At 36.2% G+C, this 22,332-nt stretch overlaps 2 protein-coding genes across 2 annotated transcripts; one reads left to right on the top strand and one right to left on the bottom strand.

Annotated features, from left to right (window-relative positions):
* Window positions 1–3,371: 3,371 nt before the first annotated feature.
* On the bottom strand, window positions 3,372–8,262 carry LOC141331906 (methylthioribulose-1-phosphate dehydratase-like). Its single transcript, XM_073836949.1, has 7 exons — window positions 8,090–8,262; window positions 7,826–7,926; window positions 6,255–6,303; window positions 6,025–6,142; window positions 5,806–5,941; window positions 5,528–5,695; window positions 3,372–3,824 (listed from the first exon to the last, which is right to left on the bottom strand). Exons 1-7 carry the CDS (start codon window positions 8,141–8,143, stop codon window positions 3,725–3,727), a joined length of 726 nt encoding a protein of 241 aa, XP_073693050.1. The 5' UTR covers window positions 8,144–8,262; the 3' UTR covers window positions 3,372–3,724.
* A 7,493-nt stretch (window positions 8,263–15,755) lies between these two features.
* Window positions 15,756–21,698, top strand: LOC141331905 (uncharacterized). The gene is made up of 8 exons (XM_073836948.1): window positions 15,756–15,917; window positions 17,304–17,469; window positions 17,601–17,740; window positions 17,830–17,904; window positions 18,319–18,756; window positions 20,660–20,722; window positions 20,828–20,906; window positions 21,006–21,698. The coding sequence occupies exons 1-8, from the start codon at window positions 15,848–15,850 to the stop codon at window positions 21,199–21,201; spliced, it is 1,227 nt and encodes a 408-aa protein (XP_073693049.1). The 5' UTR covers window positions 15,756–15,847; the 3' UTR covers window positions 21,202–21,698.
* The last annotated feature ends 634 nt before the right edge of the window (window positions 21,699–22,332 follow it).

The raw sequence follows: 22,332 nt of genomic DNA, 5'->3' as shown, positions 1-22,332 counted from the left end.
TATTGTAAACTATGCTGTATTCCCCCAAATAAATACAATTTGTCTTATATTTTTGTCCATGCATGTTTTGGCCTAATAGTAAAAGTTTATCTTTTGATTATTGCTGTTGCCTCCATAATTCTAAGTGTGATTTTCAATTTTCATCCCATTTTAAGCCAGCAACATATTAATTTTTAAACAATAGTTGACTTAAATAAAACAACCCAGCATGTTGGGTTAAAAAATTTAACCCAACCAGCTGGGTCAAAATAACCAAGCATGTGTTCTGTCCAACATTTACCCAGCGCTGGGTTGCCAAATAACCCAAGTTGGGTTGTTTTTAACCCAGCATTTTTTTAAGAGTGTATGTGCCTGCCCAATACTAAATTTAAAATACATTTATTTTTAGTTATTTTAACTAAAAATTTAAATGAAACTAAAAAAAAGAAAGAAAAGGAAACTATACATTTATACATAAGGATTACATCAACCAAAAAAGTAACTGTGTATCCGTCCTCTACTTGGCTCTCATAAGAAAGCGGCATTTAAAACAACAAAAATATAATAGACAGTGTTGCTCAATATTTAATTACAGCTTCAGATGCATTATATTTGCATTTGCTATAAGCAGGATAAGCCTACAAGAAGCACAATCTACTTTGACCTTTGACACGCAGACTGCTGTTGTGGTCCTAAACATCGTAAACAGCAACCCTTCGCGTATCTGCGCTTAATGCACATCTCATATATGAAAAGCTTTTTAGTGGGCCCTTGGCTTTTAGGAGCTCAAGGGAGTCACCTACTTTGCCTAATGGGTAAGTCCGCCTGCAAGAGTGTGAGCACAAGCACATAGCATAGGTTGCTGGCTGCAGTTCACATCCACCGGTGTCGCTAATAACAAGGCTTTCTGAATTCTACTTAATTCTCACTATTCCTAAAAATAGAAGCAATGAGAACAAGTTTGTGCAAGCCATGTTTACGTATAGTTTGGATCTCTGTTGAATACAATGAAATAAATAAAACAGTAGTCTACCGCAAAAAGAAGAGCAAGCTTTCTGTTGTGTTGTCTTTGTGAGCTGCACGCAAAAAAACCCAAACATAGCAGTCCGATTCACAAACGTTAATCACAAACATGAACTGCAATCATTGTTGTCTAATTCCTGAACCAAACAAATGTCCTTAGTCTTAGTCCATACAGGAAACAAATATCAGATTGTCATTTAATAAATATAGCAATATACAGGCTATTTCCAATATGAAGGCTGCACAGCGGTTCCCTCCCTGCAAAACCAAAATTCTGTAGTGAACACCAAAATATCAAAAAGATATTAAACAAACAGGCCCAATATCTCCATTTACTGAAACACAGCCTGAACATTATATATGAATGTTATGCCTGGGTTTCACTCAGAGATGACATACTTCATTCATATAGACACTGATGTAATGGATTGTACTCAGTCAAACTCTTCAAATAAATGGAATCTATTTGCCTTAATGTTATATCTGACATCTTTAATGATCTTGTGTCAATTTTAAAAGACGTCGCAATAAAATAAGACAAAGTCATATTGTATTCTGTGGGTCTACTGAACATTATGGACATTCTTCATTCAGCATCAGCTGCATTTAGATCTCTGCCTGATGGTCTGGAGCAGTTTTGAAAGGAGGGTGCATCAGATTTGATCATATTTTGATTGCACAGAGTAAGCTGATGAAACCTGCTCGACAACAAGAGGCATTGCCTCAGAGATGTTAACTGCAACAGCATATGGAGGGATGATGAGACCAGCCTCTGAAGGGGTTTGAATCACCCAAGCTCAGTTCAGACCAGCCCTGTAGCTTCTTGCAGGCATGGGGAGCTTGTGAATTACAGGGCCTTTGAGAATAATGTTCATTCAAATGGATGGGCAGGCAGAAGCAGTACAAAATGGTTTGCAGTAAAACATGGCTATACGGATTTCCCTCGAATACCATTTGATAGAGTCTTTCTCCGAGTCCTGACTCTGGCACAACACAGTTGTTTTCCCATTCCACTGACACTCAAGCTGTTAAGCACAGACGTACTAAAAATGACTAATACAAACATGTTTGAAGTTGCAGAGGGCACATCCGCACACAACAATTCTGGCGAAGTACAAAAAGGCCATTGAGACAACAGTGCCATCTCCTGGCTACATTTCATGAATGTACATAATGCTGTATATATGGTTTGAATCTCAAGTGCCTAGTACACACAGTTCCAGGGTCAATAGTACGAAAGCATAATATTAACAAACGATACTAAGAACTTAAGCTAAAGCTAAGAGTTAAGCAGATCCAACAGAAGTCATTAAAAGCATCAACATGATCATTTTAATGCTCTGTGAAATCGCCTTCTGATGAGTTCAGCAACAATATAGTTCTATTAGCATTCTATTAATATTCATATACATATGTAACCCTGGACCACAAAACCAGTCATAAGTAGCACAGGTATATTTGTGGCAATAGCCAACAATATATTGTATGGGTCAAAACTATTGAATTTTTCTTTTATGCCAAAAATCATTAGGGTATTAAGTAAAGATGATGTTTCAGGAATATATTTTGTAAATGTCCTACCGTAAATATATCAAAACTTATTTTTTTCTTCGTAATATGCTTCATTTGGACAACTTTTTTCACTTGGACAAAAGGCAATTTTCTCAATATTTAGATTTTTTTGCACCCTCAGATTCCAGATTTTCAAATAGTTGTATATTGTCATATCCTAACGAACCATACATCAATGGAAAGCTTATTTAGCTTTCAGATGATATATGAATCTCAATTTAAAAAACTGACCCTTATGTGGTCCAGGGTCACAAACTATACTTTAATATACTTTAAGCATATTAAAGGATAAATTAAATTCAGTGACAGTAAGGATATTTATAATGTTGAAAACAAATTACTTTGAACTTCCTAAAGAAACTTAGCATAACTGTTTTCAACATGAATGATAAGAAATGTTTCTTGAGCAATAGATCAGGATAAATAGATCAGGATATTAAAATAGTTTTTGAAGGACTATGTGACATTGGAGACTGGAGTAATGGCTGCTGGAAAGTACATTTATTACATTTTAAAATATATTACAAAAAACAGCTATTTTAAATTATAGTAATATTTCACAATATTACTGTTTTCCTGTATTTTTAATCAAATAAATGCAGCCTTAGAGCAATTCTGTCAAAAAAATGTACAAATCTTAACAACCCCACACTTTGAAGGTACTGTATAATGAAATAATAATGAAAGATAAAAACAGTATTTATAATTCTTTAACTGGATATAGCTTAGAAATGCTGAATTATTATTGTAGTTTTTTCTTTCAATATACAGTTATAACAGCTTATCAGCACATTTATTTTAAAGCTACTTCATTTTAATAAAAGCAGCTGCCGAACTAGTCAACAAATGCTAATCATGACATTATGATGCCATTGTTGCTAAGCATCAAAACATCCACACGAAAAGAAGAATGGCATTAATTAGTTTCAGAATGTTGTAGACTGCCATTCTAATCAGCATTCTTACATTTCATTCCGTCTGCAGGTAATTGACATTTAACTTTGTAAAAACATTGAAAAGAATACTGTTGTGAACATCAAAACATTTAATTGCAAATACTGAACTGTACATTTTCAAAAACAAAGCGCAATAAGCATGTATTATTTTAAAAATAGTAGTATCATTTAATAATTTTACAGACTGAAATGTATCAAACAATGCCTTTTTCTTCAGTGGGAAGAGCAGAAGGGTCCAGGCCGCTTTGTTTCATCTGCACAGCTATGTCAAATAAGTAGTCATAACATTCACACCTGAAACATAATACAGATTTAAAAGATGATTAAATAATGTATACATTAACAAAATACAGCCATGAGGTGTAAACTTCATTCAACCCAGGCTCATGAAAAAACATGCCTCTATATAAATTTCTGCAACACCGTGATTACATACCTTACTGCATGTTTCACAGTAGTTTCAAAGTGCAATGTCCACAGAGTGGCACTAAACACACAATCAATACGTGACCCTGACACATTTGTTACGTTGGTACTGGCGTTTTTATCACGCTGCTTGAGGTACGTATTGCGGTTGTTTAAAATTCAAATATCTGAGAGTGTCGCTAAAGTTTAATCACGTTGGAAATATCCTCTACACCAAACCCAACCCTAAACCTACCCGATAATGCTAACAAATGCAAAAGCGATATTAAAACACATTTGCTGATGCAGCTGTGCAATTTAACTTCCTTATGCGGATTTGAGCTGTTTTGTCGACCGTAGTTTCATGGGGTTTGTACTAGAGCTTTTCATTTAGCTACCAAACAAACCTACTGAATTAGAAAAGTCATGCATATAAAGCTGTATGTGTCGACAACGTGTAAAAGTATCACTTTTCAAATTGCGCAGAATGTTAGAATTGTTTTGTAGTCATTGCATAATATTGGAACATTTGGCTTAATTAATCAAAACTCTGTACCTGTAAATCATACTTTGTGTGAAAAGGAATAAAAGTTGTTGGAGTTTTGCTGCCTATCGTGTTCATTTCAACTGGAAACTGCAGTGATTGCAGGGGTGCAAACTCAGGGGTGAAAAAGGTGACAAACTAAACCAACCCAAAATATTTAAAAAGAAAATTGCCTTTAAAGGAGTAGTTCACTTTCAGAACAAAAATGTTCAGATAATGTACTCACCCCCTTGTCATCAAAGATGTTCATGTTTTTTGAGGAAAACATTTCAGGATTTCTCTCAATATAATGGACTTCTTTGGTGCCCCAGAGTTTGAACTTACAAAATGCAATTTAAATGCAGCTTCAAAGGGCTCTAAATGATCCCAGCCGAGGAAGAAGTGTCTTATCTAGCGGAACGATTGGTTATTTTCTAAAAACATTTACAATTGATATACTCTTTAATCTCTAAACAGAGTACACACAGAGCTAGACAAGAGGAGCCTTTAAGGTTAAAAAGTATATAAATTGTAATTTTTTTTTTTTTTTTTAGAAAATAACCGATCGTTTTGATAGATAAGACCCTTCTTTCCTCGGCTGTGATCGTTTAGAGCCCTTTGAAGCTGCATTTTGGAAGTTCAAACTCGGGGGCACCATAGAAGTCCATTATATGGAGAGAAATCCTGAAATGTTTTCCTCAAAAAACATTATTTCCTTAGGACTGAAGGAAGAAAGACATGAACATCTTGGATGACAAGGGGGTGAGTACATTATCTGTACATTTTTGTTCTGAAAGTGAACTACTCCTTTAAAGTTGACCAAATGAAGTTCTTAATAATGTATATTACTAATCAAAAATTGAGTTTATTTACAGTAATTCAGATATATTTACATTAGAAATTTTACAAAATATGAATATGATTTTCGAATGACCTATTTCCAGGTGAAAATGGTGAATTTCACCGAAAAGTGACAAGTTTGCACCCCTGACGTTCAGTTTTACAGAAATGTATATAGAGCCACGTATTTCCAATGAGCCTATCTTTGATTTCATTTCCTACAGCTCACATTGTTTTTGCTTTCTCCCAGGTCTCTCCCCACACGTAGACCCCATGTCTGCGGACGAGAACAGCGCAGGAGTCGGGGTACATCTCCATGGCTCGAGCCATGCGCTCTTTCAAGTCTTTTTCCTCTGGTGTGTTCTCAATAACTGGAACAACTAGAGTGTCATCATACCTGAGTCAAAACACATGCAAAGAGTAAAGTAAACGCATTATCATTAGAACTGTTCTGTTTTTGGATGAAATACTATGACATAAGTTAAGCATTTTAACACCAAGTACAACCTGTAGTTTGTACCAGAGTTTCCTTTTCGAATCCCCTTGATCATCTCTTGATGCGTGATGCGGAATTCCTTGCCAGGAAACAAGAGAGTTGCCATGACAGCAGACTTCGAGTGTGTATGGATAACTGCCTGAGCTCCTGTAAAAAAAAAAAAAAAAGAAAGAACAATCATTGTAAATACAGTAGAGAACAGAAGCAACCCACTGTGTGTGGACAGGTACCTCTCATTGTGTAGGCGTTCATGAAGAGGGGCGTGCATTGGCTTTTCTTCAGGTTCTTCTGTGGAGGTGGACAACTGATGTCCTTCTCATCAATGTCACACACAAACATGTCCTCTGGCTATAAACAGGAGTGGAATGATAGTTTGATGGTGTTATTTCATTACACGCAGCAATAAGCTAGTGCTGTGTGGTGCATATGACAATAAAATAAATAAATAAATAAAACTTACTTGTATTCTCTCCTTCTGAACACCTGAGGGAGCTATATAAATGTGCTCACTGGAAGAAGAAATAATTCTACATGACATTACATTTTATACATTTGCAAGGACATGGTACATGGATGTTTTAAATTAAATCAAATAAAAAAAAAATATGGGAATTAAAGTGGAAATTCACCTAGAAATCTATCATCATTTACTCTTCTTCATGTTGTTCCAAACCTGTATGACTTATTCATCTCTAATACACAAATTAAAATATTTTTATTGAAACCTAAGAGGTTTCTGTCCCTCTGTTGAAAATCCAGGTAGCCAAAAAGGTTATAAATGCATCTTATAAAGAATTCATATGAATCAAGTGGTTTAATCCAAAACTTGTGAAGAAGTACACTACCAGTCAAACACTATTGAACTGTAAGATTTTTTTTATGTTTTTTAAGTCTCTACGGCTCACCAAGCCTGCATTTATTTGCAAAAATAGAACGATTTTGAAATATTTTTTTTTACGATTTAAAATAACTGTTGTCTATTGAATATATTTTAAAATTTTCATAATTTATTCCTGTGATTTCAAAGCTGATTTTTAGCATCATTATTCCAGTAACATGATTCTTCAGAAATCATTCTAATATTCTGATTTGCTACTCGAAAAACATTGTTGAAAACAGCTGAGTAGATTTTTTTCAGGTTTCCTTGATGAATAGAAAGTTCAGAAGAACAGCATTTATCTGAAATAGAAATCTTATGTAACATTATAAATGTTATAAAAAGTCTTTATCATCACTTCTGATCAATTTAAAGCATCCTTTATATACTGACTCCAAGCTGTTGAATGGTATAGTGTAAAATGTTACAAAAGCTTTTTATTTCAGATAAATGCTGGTCTTTTGATCTTTCTCTTTATCAAAGAATCCTGAAAAAAAATTACTCAACTGTTTATTGATAATATTAATAATATCATCACAGGAATAAATTACATTTAAAAAAATATTTAAATAGAAAAGTTATTTTAAATAGTAAAAATATTTTAAAATTATACTGTTTTTGCTATACTTTGAATCAAATGTGACAAGTTTACAATCGCTTTACACGATGAACAGATTTAATTTAGGCTTTTATTTGAATCTAAGCAATGGTCAATCCACATACATATAGTATGTATAGTACACAAAAAAGCTTGGGCATGTGTCATTTTTTTTTGAACATTTTAAGATTTGGTTACTTGAGCTTTTATTTGAATCAGAAACCTTTTAATGTGTGTTTTGAGAAAGAAAGTCTAACAGGTTTTTTTTTTTTTTTACAAAATGAGGGTAAGTAATTAAAACAGATTTGTTTTTATTTTATTTTAAGTTTCTGTCACAACCATCCATTTATACATGTTATTATAAAATACTAACAATAAAAAAGAAAAACATTAAAATGTTGAAATTCAAGCAAAGATCAAATATAAATTGTTTGGCATAATCTTTTATGATTCATTGCTCTAACCATTATGCAGGAAACAAAAATCTATGTATGAAGTGAATATTGCAGAACAAGGTAGATTTTATTGATGGTGCAAACAAAGTGCCTTGACTAACCCATGCCGCAGGCTTATTCCTCCCCCGGTTCCTGTCACCCAGCCCAACTGATAGAAGAGTCTGCAGAGCTCTGGGATCAGCACACGAGGATGTTCCTTATCCTTAAACAACAATATAAGATATGTTACTGAGTGATTACCCACATAACACACACTCCTGATCAGATTTGTAATGCTGCTGTCTCGATTCTGAGAAACAAACAATATCGAGTATTTTAGAGACTCCACAACACCAGGCACTGGGACGTTACATTTATAGTTTTACCCCAGTTTCCTTTCCGTTGCACTCCGTGTGTACAGTGCTCACGATCGACGACATTGTTAACACGCTGAAAAAAGACGGTAAAACAATGCTGAAAAAGGCTCAAGCTTTTATAATTAACATTCCAGTTAGTTTCGAGGCACAAAACAACTCAAACCAACACGTGATCAAACAGCAAGCGCTGCAGCGGAAGACGGAAGTGCAGATCTGTAAAAGATAAAAGACCCCCAACAAAAAGAAGGTAGGTACATGTCAAAAATGAAAAAACACACACAAACGCTTGCTTTTTTTTAACAGTCTATGGTTTGCTTAGTTCGCTAAATATGAACATAGACTTTTGTTGTTGTTTTTTATTTACAGCTATACAAACTGTTAACTGTTAAAATATGGTCAAACAGGTACACACATATGATTAAACATAATTAATAGCAACATAACAGGTGTTTGTCCCAAATGTAACAGTGCAAAAGATACAGTTCAGGTCAAAAGTTTACATACACCTTGCAGAATCTGCAAAATGTTAATTATTTTAACAGAGGGATCATACCAAATGCATGTTATTTTGTTATTTAGCACTGACCTGAATAAGATATTTTACATAAACAATCTTTACATATAGTCCACAAAAAATAGTTACATTTATAAAAATGACCCTGTTCAAAAGTTTACATACACTTGATTCTTAATACTGTGTTGCTACCTAAATGATCCACATTTTTTTTTTATTTATTTTTTTTTTTTAGTTGTTTTAGTTGTTTAGTTGTTCATGAGTCCCTTGTTTGTCCTGAACAGTTAAACTGCCCATTGTGCTTCAGAAAAATCCTTCAGATTTTTTTTTTTTTCTGCATTTTGTGTATGAACCCTTTCCAACAATGACCATATGATTTTGAGATCCATCTTTTCACTCTGAGGACAACTGAGAGACTCATATGCAACTATTACAGAGGGTTCAAAAGCTTACTGATGCTCCAGAAGGAAAACCGATGCATTAAGAGCCGGGAGTGTAAACTTTTGAACGGAATGAGGATGTGTACATTTTTCTTATTTTGCCTAAGTATCTTTTTTTTTTTTTTTTGTACTGCCCTTCAAAATCTACGGAGGATACTTACATGTATTACATTACATACTTACATTAAATTTAAAGTTTTCTCTCCCTGGCTTTTAATGCATTGTTCTTTCTTTCTTTCTTTCTTTCTTTCTTTCTTTCTTTCTTTCTTTCTTTCTTTCTTTCTTTCTTTCTATCTTTCTGTTGGTATGCACAATTTTATTGTACAAAACAGGGTATAAACAGGGCTTATACAATAAAAAAGTGTGATTTATGTCCTCACAAGAGTTTCAGTTTATGCTGTCCTTGTAGGGATTACCAAAATTGTTTTATTGGACAAGCACTATCTAGTATTCCAGTGTCACAGTGTGAAAGTGAGTACATGTGCGTCACATGTCACACAATGATACACGTGCCACAATTGCGCTTTCCGGTTTTCCGAAAAATAATCTTGTGTATCTAGCCTAATGCATTGTTTTGGTGCAGCTGTGTTCAGAGTAGCATTAAAAATGTGTGTTGTTAAGGTTGAAACAAAATTACAATGTAATACAGTTCACTACTGTACACTTAGACATAAATTATCTAACACGGATGCTATAATTGATGGATGGCACTTTCTGGTATACAGCAGAGCTGTAATTTCTGTGTAACATTACGTAAGATTTCAATGAAACGGGTTGTTGGATAATTATTATTATATATGAATTGTTTACATGATCGTTTTGTTAGGAAATCCATTTAGTGAACTTTATGTGCATTAAGAAATATAATAGAGAAATTAGTGTGTTTTTGTAAAAACATGACTGCACTATATCCGGAGGACTTGTAGTTCACAGCCTTAACACTGAGCCCAAGAATGGGATTTTTTAAATCCTATTCTGCACAATTTTGATATTGGCCACTTGCAGAATCATGCAGCTCATGGTCTTTCATTAACTAATAATGTAATGATAACTCCAGAAAAACAAATATCCTTTTTTCATCCTGGAACGATAAAAAAATTCTATTCCCCCTTTCTCAATATGTTCAAACGTCATAGATTGAATTGACCTCCAGTGACTGAAACTCATGCTGCTTTGGATAAACGTCATAGGTAGAATGCTAAGGAAATTGCCAAGTTATGCAATAGTTTATTATTTAAGTTCCACAAGATCCAACATGAGAAAAAAAGTTATAACCTCCTACAAGCCACCTTCACTTTCTTCTCTTGCTTGAATCAGGAAGTGAACGTGTATCAGCAGACATGAGGGCGAGGCAATTTTTCACACACCTGAGTCAGCCACACCACAGCATGATCATACTGACTCACCATAATATTTGAAGCCACCCTCCTCACTACAAACTAGTCTATTTACTCCTAATACTTACCTTTTTCATTTTAGAAGATAAAGACAATATATTTATTCAAATGTATACATACATTCTGCTTTATATTAGCTGTCTTTAGTATGTAGCCTCTTTACATTTTTTTAATAAAATGTACTTACTCTATTCATGTATTACAAAACACTTTTGCTGCTATTGAGATGCAGTACAGGTAAGGTTAGGGAAAGGTTTCATGGTATAGTTAGGTTTAAAGTTGGGATAAGCGATGCATGAAATTACATGCAGGCATATTTATGGTACATTTCACATCAGGAAGAAAATTAAAAAACAATATGCTTTCTCAATAGACAACATAGTTGACAATTTTACCATTTTGACTCACTTCAATGGCAGACCATGTCTGGCCAACCAAATATTATTTTTTTGAGAAAGGACTCAAACTGTAATGTTTATTTGAATTAAAATCAGAAAAAAAAATCATAATACCATAATAATATACACAAAAGTTGAGGGGATATTAATATACTCTCCTTGACAATAGATGTAACATGTTAGATACACAAGCACAAGGATTATTTAAACACTGAACAAGCACTAGGAAATAACTTCTAGAAATAACACACTTAACACAACCAATACTTGAGGAAAATTCAGGGCTTAAATATGTGAGGAGAAACGGAACAGGTGTGGAGAATAATTAACAACCATTAAACTAACTAGAGAACCCAGGCAAGGCAGGAACAGAACAGTAAACCAAACTAAACCAAAACAAAACATAACCAGATATACATGTGACAAAACTCCCCCCGCCCAGAAGGCGCGTCCTTGTGCTGTAGAACAGTCCAACACAGATGGGAGGGTGGTGGTTCTGGAGGAGGATGCAGAACAGGCAGAAGGCAGGAAACCAAGGGAGATGATGGGTTGAAAGACCAGAGTGGAGATAGCAGTGGAAAGAGCCAGGAGCAGGAGCCAGGGTGACACCACAGGCCTGAAGGGCCACGATGGAGCTGACGGCTCATGTTAACAAGGTGGAGACAAGAGTCCGAAAGACTGCAGTGGAGCCGGAGTGACAGAGGACAAAGGCAGAGCCAGAGGGAATCAGGAGTCCAACGGAGCAAGAGGAACAGAGAGACGGCAAAACTAACGGAGTGAAATCCTGTACCAGAGGCAGGTCAACGACTGACCAAGGCACAGCCAGAGGGATAAGGGAGCCTGGCAGAGCCAGTGGGATGACAGGCCACTCCAGGACCTCAATGTGCTTCTTCTTGAGCCTGTGTGTTTTGTGTCATTGTCATGCTGGAATACCAATCCACGACTCATTTTCAATGCCCTGGCTGAGGAAAGGAGGTTCTTACCCAAGATTTGACGGTACATGGCCCCGTCCATTGTCCCTTTGATGCGGTGAAGTTGTCCTGTCCCCTTAGCAGAAAAACACCCCCAAAGCATAATGTTTCCACCTCCATGTTTGACAGTGGGGATGGTGTTCTTGTGGTCATAGCCAGCATTCCTCCTCCTCTAAACACGGCGAGTTGAGCTGATGCTAAAGAGCTTGATTTTGGTCTCATCTGACCACAACACTTTTTTGTGCTTTCTTAAACAGGGGAATCTTGCAGGCGCTGCAGGATTTTAGTTCTTCACTGCGTAGTGTGTTACAAATTGTTTTCTTTTCTATAGTCCCAGCTGCCTTGAGATCATTCACAAGATCCTCCCATGTAGTTCTGGGCCGATTCCTCACCATTACCATGATCATTGAAACTCCACAAGGTGAGATCTTGTACAAAGCCCCAGACCGAGGGAGATCGACAGTTAGTTTGCAAATAATCGCACCAACTGTTGTCACCTTCTCACCAAGCTGCTTGGCGATGGTCTTGTAGCCCATTCTAGCCTTGTGTAGGTCTACAAATCTTGTCCCTGACATCCTTGGACAGCTCTTTGGTCTTAAGAGAGTGCTCCTAATCTCACCTTGTTACCTGTATAAAAGACACCTGGGAGCCAGAAATCTTGCTGACTGATAGGGGTTAAAATACTTTTCACTCATTTCACTCATTAAAATATAAATCAATTTAGAACTTTTTTGAAATGCGTTTTTCTGGATGTGTTGTTGTTATTTTGTCTCTCACTGTTAAAATAAACCTACGATTAAAATTATAGACTGATAATTTTTTTTGTCAGTGGGCAAACGTACAAAATCAGCAGGGGATCAAATAATTATTTTTCCCACTGTAGCAACACGATGTCCGCCATTGTTGATGTTAGGCTTGTTTAGGATGTGTCGGTCATGGTGTGGTGATGTATCATAAGCAAGTCTGGTGAGTTTGTGTTTGGTGCTGCCATGCTAGCATTGCTAGGAAAGATGAGACATATTCAGTGATGTAAGGCTTGGCTCTGTGGTGGCTCTCTAGCCTGTGGTAAGGCAAACCAGTTCTTAAAAGGCTTGCCAGTCGAACCAACTCTGAACCAGCAATAGCACTGGCTCTGAATTAGCACCCAGTTCATGCTGGTGGAAAAGGGGTATCAGAGCACTCGGATGGAGCTGACAGAGAATGAACTGAGGGACTGAAAGGAACCAGAGGATGCAAGGCTAAGATACACGCAGTGTCTGGAAGAGGAGGCAGGAAAGGGGGGCTTACACAGGAGATTCTGAGCAGGGGGAACCAGCCGGGATGCAGGAGATTCAGGATACACTGGAGGTTGAGGAGATGTAGTAGATAATAAGTTGGGCGTAACCAGCGGGTACACAGGAGATGCTGGAGATTCAGGAGACACAGGACTAAGCTGTTCGGAACCAGAGGAGATGAGAGAAATGAGGGATCAAAATCTTTCAGTATATTCAATAATAGTTCAGAGGCTAGAATCAACTCACTGTCAGGAGTGTGGGGAGGGCTTCCCTCCATGCCCTTGTACTCCACCAGTACTCCCTCGGGGATAGGCGATGTTATAGGCTTGCGCACTTGCTCAGGCTCTCCGCTAAGCTCTGGCGCAATGATTGGTTTAAATAACAGCTTCGTGAGGTGCAGGCAAGCCAGCTGGGTGGGCTCTGGATTTGGAGTGGGGCTGGTCAAATCCTTCTCCGCAAGGCTGATGGTGAACGCTGAATTGTTCACCAGCACCCACTCCACGAATGCGGGGAAAATTCTCCTGGCGATCGTTCCCTGGGAGGAATGGTCCAGATTGTATGTTTGGACTTATGACACAGGACTAAGCTGTTCGGAACCAGAGGAGATGAGAGAAATGAGGGATCAAAATCTTTCAGTATATTCAATAATAGTTCAGAGGCTAGAATCAACTCACTGTCAGGAGTGTGGGGAGGGCTTCCCTCCATGCCCTTGTACTCCACCAGTACTCCCTCGGGGATAGGCGATGTTATAGGCTTGCGCACTTGCTCAGGCTCTCCGCTAAGCTCTGGCGCAATGATTGGTTTAAATAACAGCTTCGTGAGGTGCAGGCAAGCCAGCTGGGTGGGCTCTGGATTTGGAGTGGGGCTGGTCAAATCCTTCTCCGCAAGGCTGATGGTGAACGCTGAATTGTTCACCAGCACCCACTCCACGAATGCGGGGAAAATTCTCCTGGCGATCGTTCCCTGGGAGGCATGGTCCAGATTGTATGTTTGGCATGCCAAATCCATAACGCTTGAGGTAGAGGAGTTGGACAACGGGTAGGTCCATGGTTGAAGAAGGGAAAAGAGGTATTTTGTTATGTGTTAGATACATAAGCCTGAGGATATATTAAAAACACTGAGCACTGAGGAAACACTAGGAGATAACTTCTGGAAACAACCAGCTTAACACAACCAATGTCGTACAATAAACAAAGGAAATCTCAGGGCCTAAATATGTGAGGAGAAACAGAACATGTGGGGACTGTACAGCCATAGAAAGTAAATAGAGAACTCAGGCTGGCACAACAGGAACAGAACCAGAGGTCTACCAATATTGGATTTTACCGATACCGATAGCTAGGTTGGCCCACACTGGCCGATACCGATTAATCAACCGATAGCTTTTAAAATAGCTACTGAATGGAAAATAAATAGTGCTGTACTATTTAAATAAAAAGTAGCCTACTAAACCATATTTTGTAAATGAATAAAAATATTAATATTAATTATATATTGATCATTACAGTTAGTTCACAGTTCATTATTGTTAACAAAAGCAATTTTTTAAAAAGAAATTAACACTCCAACAAGGAACAATACTTCTATTCTACAGATTTATCAATCTTAATGTTACAAATGGACCTATATTGTAAAGTGTTACATCAACAGTCAAGCTAAAGATGGCCATCATTAAATATTTACACAAAGGCCACGGTATTGAAATTACATACATATGGATTCTGTGCACTTTCACAATTTAACCGCTCCTATTCTAGAACATTTGTGATTATCTAATCAAAATATGTTTCTTATTTGAACCTATTTTTCTAAGGTATTTAGGTTGTAGAAATATAGATAATCTTTACATTTTTTTATTCATTATTTTGAACTCAAGACTTACTCCATTCAGAAAGTCAACTACAGTCGGCGCCGATAGCCTTGTGGGCAGTGCGTCGACATGCAGCGCCGTTGCACTCCAGGCGTCCAGTGTTTGAATCCCGCCTCGAGGACCTTTCCCCATCCCGCCCCCATCTCTCTCCCACTTCGCTTCCTGTCATGTCTGATCTGTTCTATCATAATAAAGGCAAAAATGCCAAAAAAAGTCAACTGCAAAAGAAATTTTATTTAAGAGACATGAAGACATTTTGAAGCAAAATATATGTGAGATTATAGTAAGTATTCTCCTAATGTATAAAATATGATTTTCTTAGAATATAAGTAAAACAAAAAAGTGAATTGTATCAAACAATTAATTTAAATGTTAGTACATAGTAGCTAAAGGCACTTAATACGTTGTTCCAGTATTTTATACAATGTTTTGTCTGTAAATGACTTCCTCCAGTTGAAAACATGAATCATTTTATTTAGATCACAGAAATGTTGCAAACTGTGCAGTACAGTGCCAAATTACTACACATGTACTTGCAGCAATACTAAAATTGCAGTATACATAAACAGACTAATCTCTGTAACTCCATGAAAGTCACCAAAACTGTGGTTTTCTCTGAAGTGATTTATGCAAAGGTGTCTGACATGTTAATGCTGGCTGCACAGACGCAGATAGAGAGGAAGTGTGAGAGACAATGACGAGGGTGTGTTCTTCAAAGCACCACCCATCATTGCGCAGAGTGTGTCAGCAAGTACTTTAGTCTGAGAGTATAAAAAAGGTGAGGCACATCCCTAGAGTTCAGAAAATCACAAAAACTCAAGGAGGATCATAGCATTCTAAGGACCATACCGGTTCAGGGCCAGATATACTTCCCTTTATCCAGCACATGAGACAGCACTGAACATGTGGACTTTGTTACTTGCAGTATTTGCTACTGGATCACCAGCTCTACTTCAGGCAGCCCCGGTTCAGGGTGAGTGATGGTGAATGTGTTACTTATTTATCTCAAAGTTTCTTTTGGTGGCGGGTGCCTTTACCTACTGTATAGTCTTTGTCAAGTGCATTTACAATGAGGTGAGGTCATACTTGTGATACTGATATGACGGTAGTTGTGAGACTCCAACAAAGACTGTTTATAAACCGCATGATTTATCTGAAGAGACCATTTCAGCTGACCTCTGCTGTTATCTGTGAGATTTTAGAGATAGGGGAAATGATTCATAGAGGAAAACAAAAAGTTCCCACACATTTCCTCTAATAAACTTTCTAATCATTATAAATGCTACAAGTGAATTTACACCTCACATCATTGTAATACACAAAAATGTATAGTTAAATTTAGATTGGCTACAATTATCTTTAACAGTTTTATTAAATTATTAGTGTTATTAAAAATGAACTTTAAGTGACTGTTAGATAATAGCAAACGTAATCATAAGGATCAGCTCAATGCGAATACATTTTTTTTCCCATTTACTTTTAGTGCATTGACGATGTTCTCTGTAGATAAATTTCAGATGATATAACCTAAGATAAAGGCCTAAGGCTGTATTACATAAACGTCATATCTTTATGAACGGAATTAAGATCTGACAGGTGTTAACTGATATGAGTATGGCTACAGATAAGATAGCATTCCGGAGTAATGAACTTTCTGCAGTACAACCCATGGCTTAAGTTTATTGTACACATAATACTTTCAATCAGTTCCTTAAATTATTTAACCTCGTGTGACTCCTCTCTCAGACTTTAACTTCACTGCAAATGGCTTATGTCTTAGTATTTTCTTATGTTTTCCAGTACAAATATCTAAACATTCTTAAATCAAGATACAAAATTAACTCTCTTGCATATGAAAAATAAAAAAAAGTAAACTCATTTAGTTTGAAGTAAGTTTCTTTGATCATTTTTAGGAAGAAAAACCTAGTAAAACTTAGTAATGTATTTGGATTTCAAGACAGTCTGGAAATCAAGGCTATAATAGTGTCTCAATCCATTTAGTGGCAGTTTATAGTCACATTAAACTGACTTTTTCCCTCTTCTGTGCACTTTATATCACTTGTTCCACTAATTGATGTCTTTTAAATCACATGCTGGTCTAAACATGTTATTTTAAGACAAAACGGAGAGGTGATTTACAAAGTCAGTGGATTACAGATGTCCTAGATGTGTTACAGATGTGCGTCTGCACATGCAATGAATCATTAAGAGATTTATCTAATGATACCTCATGCTAAATTGCTCATCCGTTACACACACACACATCTGGCCCTCATTTTGAAAACGAATCATTAGTGTGATTATACAAGAAACACAACGTCTGACTTTGAATATTCACATTATTTTTTCCTTTTGACAGGTTCCGGTGACAGATGTGGCTTTGCCGGTGTTTTCCATTTTGAGGGAACCAGCCGTTACTCTTTTACTTTCCAACAGGGTTTGGAATTGTGTCAGAGTTTAGGTTACAAACTCGCAACACAGGAACAGGTCAATGACGCTTATAAAAAAGGCTTGAGAACGTGCAGGTAAAGAAAGCAGGCTATGCACAATAGCCTTAGCCTGGAGCTAAATAACGTGTTCAGACATAAATGCACTTCTTTTGATATTACCTAATGGCAGTACTTAATTTTTAAATGAACCCCACACCTTTGTTTAGATACGGCTGGATAGATGGACAAAATGTCATGTTCCTCCCACACGTTAATGGTCCAAATTGTGACTCCAGTTCCACCGAGATCACCTTTCGTTCTGAAGCGGCAGAATATCTTTCTGATGTCTACTGCTTTAACCCGTCAGGTGAGAGTAGAAAGAAAATGGGGTTTCTCTTACTGAGAAATACCATAAACTGGTTTTGTCTTACTGACTTTTTTTCCCCTCCATTAAAGATGCATCACTAAACTGTGAAGATACTGGTAAAACGAACTCTGAGGGCCTAACCAATGAAAACACAGCCACAGCAAGTATGTTCCCTCTATTCCCTGCAATCGCATTACTTTTTGAGTTGAGGGGTGTGTATTCTGAAGAAGCAAGACATGCGGCAGACATACACTTCATTGTTCATTATCCAACCACACCTATCCCAAAGCATTAGTCATATCTCTGTGACCTCACGCATTTTTTACGCACCTGCAGTACCACAATGAAGAAAGAACAAAAAAGTTGCTGATTTTATTTGAATACTCTGGAAGCGATTCTTTCATCATTATTGTTTCTTGTTTAACCATTCACTCTACCACAGTTGAAAAGTATCTGCATGGTTCAACATTCCACTACATTATTTTGCTTTGGCATCAGCACAGAAATGCAGAACACTGATGTATCATCTACACATTTATGCTTATTCACATTAATCCTTTATCTGTTTTCTCACGAAGGTGAAAAAACACATGAAGACATTCTTACAGAGGTTGAGACTGAAGGTTTTCTACTAGATGTGGAGGAGATAATGGGAAAAGTAAAAAGAGATACCTCTGTCCCCAAAACTGACGAGGCCAACGCTGATGAGAAACCCCCTGTGCCTGCTTTTGATGAACCCTCTACAGTGACACACAATGAAGACAGCAAAGTCCCAACAAGCAAGCCCCGTTTTGGAAAGAGCTCATCCTCTGTTACTCCCAGTGTTTTGTTCTTTGATACAGAGGGCAGTGGATCGGGATCAGATAATGAGAGATTGTTTGCACATCCTGAGCCTAGTCAATTCACAACAACAGCCATTGCCACAGAGGCAGCTCAGAGTACATCCATGCCAGATGAAATTGAGAAGACTCCAATTAATGGAAAGAAAACTCGATTATTGGAAATCAATCCTGAAGGTAAATATCCTTACAAATCCTGACCCTTAAATGTTGGATATTGTTGGGGGTTGGATGGGGATCATAAAGGCCATAGTGTCAATGAGAATTGTGTGGCAGATATGTGCCTGGTTTATATGGAAGTAATTGCAACTATATATCACACAATGATATTTCTCATAATTCTGACTTAATATTTCATGACTATATTTCAAATTTTAACTTGCAAGATATAAACTCACAATTTTGAGAAATGAAGTCAGAGTTGTGATACAAACTCGCAAATGCAAGTTATAAAGTCAGAATTATGTGATATATAGTCAGAATTGCTTGACATAAACTCACAATTGCGAGTTATGTCAAAATTGCGTGATATAAACAATTGCGAGAAAATGCGAGTTTGTATCTCGCAATTCTGACTTGTTTTCTCATAATTGCATGATATAAACTCACATTTGCGAGTTAAGTCAGAATTGCGTTATATGAACTCGAAATTGTGAGTTATAAGGTAAGAATTTTGAAATATAAACTCGCAATTGCGAGTTATAAAGTCAGAATTACATGATATAAAGTCAAAATTTGCGAGACATAAACTTACAATTCGCAAGATAACTTTTTTCTTGCGGACTCTTCTGTTCCTAATTCAGACTTTTTTTTTAGAAATGTGATGTAAACTTGAAATCGTGAGTTATAAAGTCAGAATTGCATGATTATAATGTCAGAATTGTGTGATATAATATAAACTCACAATTCTGTCAGAACTTTTTTTCTTGTAAATGTGAGTTATAAAGTCCAGTTTTGATGGGGGGGGACTAATTGCGAGTTTATATCTCACAATTCTGACTTACAACTCACCATTGCGTGTTATAAAGTCAGAATTGCGAGATGTAAACTCGAAATTGTGTTATAAAGTCAGAATTGCATGATATAAAGTAAGAACAATTTTTCGGAGAATTACGTGAAATTAAATCGCAATTGTGAGTTATATTGTCAGAAATGCGTAATATAAAGTCAATTTTTTTTTTCTCAGAACTGCGTGATAGAAACTCAAAATTTAGAGTTATGAAGTCAGAATTGCTTCTGACTTTTTTTCTTAGAATTGCGTTACATAAACTCAAAATTGTGAGTTATAAGGTAAAAATTTTGAGATGTAAACTCACAATTCTAACTTTTTTCACAGAATTGCGTGATATAAACTCACAATTGCAAGAAATAAAGTCAAAATTGCGAGATAAAAATCTTTTTCTCGGAAATGCAAGTTTGTATCTTACAATTCTGACTTTTTTTCAGACTTTTTTCTTAGAATTGCATAATATAAACTCGCAGTTGTGAGTTGTAAAGTCAGAATTACATGAAAGTCAAAATTACAAGACCTAAACTCACAATTGCCAGATAACTTTTTTCTTGCAGACTCTTCAGTTCATAATTCTGACTTTTTCTTCTCAGAATTGTGATATAAACTTAAAATTGTGAGTTATAAAGTCAGAAGTTTTCTCAAAATTGCATGATATAAACAGTTGCGCGAAATAAAGTCAGAATTGCGAAATAAAAACTTTTTTTTGTAAATGCAAGTTATAAAGTCCAATTTTGAGGGGGGGAGGGGCTAATTGCAAGTTTATATCTCACAATTCTGACTTATAACTCACAATTGCGTGTTATAAAGTCAGAATTGTGAGATTAAAAAGTCATTATTTTACTTAGTGGCAGAAATGGGCTTCCATAATCCTGCTGTAACAAGCTCAAGCCTTTAGCCAAAAACATGCTTCCATAGGAGCTGACAGTAGTTACATAAATGAGATACATTTTAATTAATATTAACATTTAATATAATCATGTGGTATGTTTATGTAAATTTTATAATGGTGTTAATACATAATACAATATGTTAAGTCATCAAGTCTCATTACAAATGTATATTCTTCAGACGCAGCGAAAGTGGCAGAATTACCTCCATCTGCACCCATTCAAGAGGAGAATGGACCATCTAGTAAGTTCCTGTGACTGCATTGCAGATACCACCAGTTGCTTGACTTTTCATTCAATTGACAGCATAAATCTGTCAATTAAAACTACAATTTTCTCTCTTCTACAGCTTGGCTGATAATCTTTGCCTTCTGTGTCGTTGTTGGAGCCATTGTGTGCATACTTGCTGCTATTGCTACTAGAGACAAGTAAGTTTGCTTGTTAGATTTTTTTTATTGAGTGAATTCACCACAATCATCAGACATTGCAGTCCAGCTTCAGTTTACTGAATGTAAGTCTTTACCTAGGTGGTACGGACCGAGACAGAGCAGAAACATCACAACTGAACCGCACAAGGAAGACTACAGTAAATCAGAAACACTGCCACTGTCACAAAAAGAACAGGAGATAGTTGCACTGATGAGTGTCACGAAGCTGCCCAATGGTCAAAAGGAGGACATTTCTGCTTCTCTGGGTGAATGTGAGAAAGAGTATTTAATGTAATATTTTAAATTCTGTGTATTGTGTATTAACAGGTTTCAACTCTTCTGTACTTCTTATTTGCACTAGTGATGTTTTTTTTCTGCTCAGAGCCCGATTTTTAATGCAATTTGCTTGGGTTTGTTGCTTCAGAATTAAAAAATGCTTCTTGTATTTTACATTTCTTTTTTTTAATCTAAAGTATTATTTTTTTCTCACTAATAAAAAATGCTTATTATCTCTTATTGAATGATGGTTAATAATGATACGGTGAGAAAACATTTTTACACTGGTTTTCATCTGTTTGTAAGTACTATGTACTGTGTGAGATATGATGCCGTTTTGAATGTTAGACATCGCCCTGTCTTTTTAAATAGAGAAACCCTATGCAGTTTGTAATACAATGAAGCAATTGTAAATCTTTCAATTTATTAAATTACCCATAAAGATGTATTTTTGTCAGCTCTCAGAGCACATTTATGGTGGGATGAGTCTTTCAATAAAACATGAAATTTGAACAAGGTATGGGAATTTTAACTAACTAACAAACTCATTACAGTTGAGGTCAAAAGTTTACACCCCCCTTTCAGAATCTGCTAAATGTTAGTTATTTTACAAAAGTGAATAACATATTTCACATAAAATATGTTTACATAGTCCACAAGAGAAAATAATAGTTGAATGTGTAAAAATGACCCCATTCAAAAGTTTACATTCCCTTGATTCTTAATACTGTGTTTTTATCTGAATGATCCACAGCTGTGTTTTTTTTTTTTAGCTATAGTTGTTCATGACTGCCTGATGTTCTTCCTTCAGGTCCCACAAATTCTTTGGTTTTCCAGCATTTTTGTGTATTTGAACCATTTCCAACAATAACTGTATGATTTTTATATCTATCTTTTCATTAAGAGCAAGGGTAAATTAAACTTATTTTGTCTTTTGGGAAAGTAAAATGTAATGTAACCATTATCAAATGTAACCATCTTCTATAGCCTCTGAAAAGCAGTACTAATTGAAAAAATATGATATTTAGGCAAAATAAGAAAAATTTACACATCTCCATTCTGTTCAAAAGTTTTCACGCCCAGCTCTTAATGCATGTTTTTTTCCTTCTGCAGCATCAGTGAGCATTTGAACCTTCTGTAATAGTTGCAT

Source organism: Garra rufa, chromosome 3, assembly GCF_049309525.1.
Source record: "Garra rufa chromosome 3, GarRuf1.0, whole genome shotgun sequence".
Classification (NCBI taxonomy): domain Eukaryota; kingdom Metazoa; phylum Chordata; class Actinopteri; order Cypriniformes; family Cyprinidae; genus Garra; species Garra rufa.
The sequence above is the reverse complement of the archived record's forward strand: the minus strand, read 5'-3'. Positions and strand labels throughout refer to the sequence as shown.

What these genes read in the sequence shown, in the direction of transcription:
- LOC141331906 (XM_073836949.1), bottom strand. Translation starts at nt 8,143, where the DNA reads ATGTCGTCGATCGTGAGCACTGTACACACGGAGTGCAACGGAAAGGAA. An exon ending in GGAATAAGCCTGCGGCATGG is followed by an intron (nt 6,304 to 7,825) that starts GTTAGTCAAGGC and finishes TTCTTCTTCCAG; the next exon opens with TGAGCACATTTATATAGCTC. An exon ending in AACTCTGGTACAAACTACAG is followed by an intron (nt 5,696 to 5,805) that starts GTTGTACTTGGT and finishes GTTTTGACTCAG; the next exon opens with GTATGATGACACTCTAGTTG.
- LOC141331905 (XM_073836948.1), top strand. Translation starts at nt 15,848, where the DNA reads ATGTGGACTTTGTTACTTGCAGTATTTGCTACTGGATCACCAGCTCTA. An exon ending in AAAGGCTTGAGAACGTGCAG is followed by an intron (nt 17,470 to 17,600) that starts GTAAAGAAAGCA and finishes ACCTTTGTTTAG; the next exon opens with ATACGGCTGGATAGATGGAC. An exon ending in CTACTGCTTTAACCCGTCAG is followed by an intron (nt 17,741 to 17,829) that starts GTGAGAGTAGAA and finishes CCTCCATTAAAG; the next exon opens with ATGCATCACTAAACTGTGAA.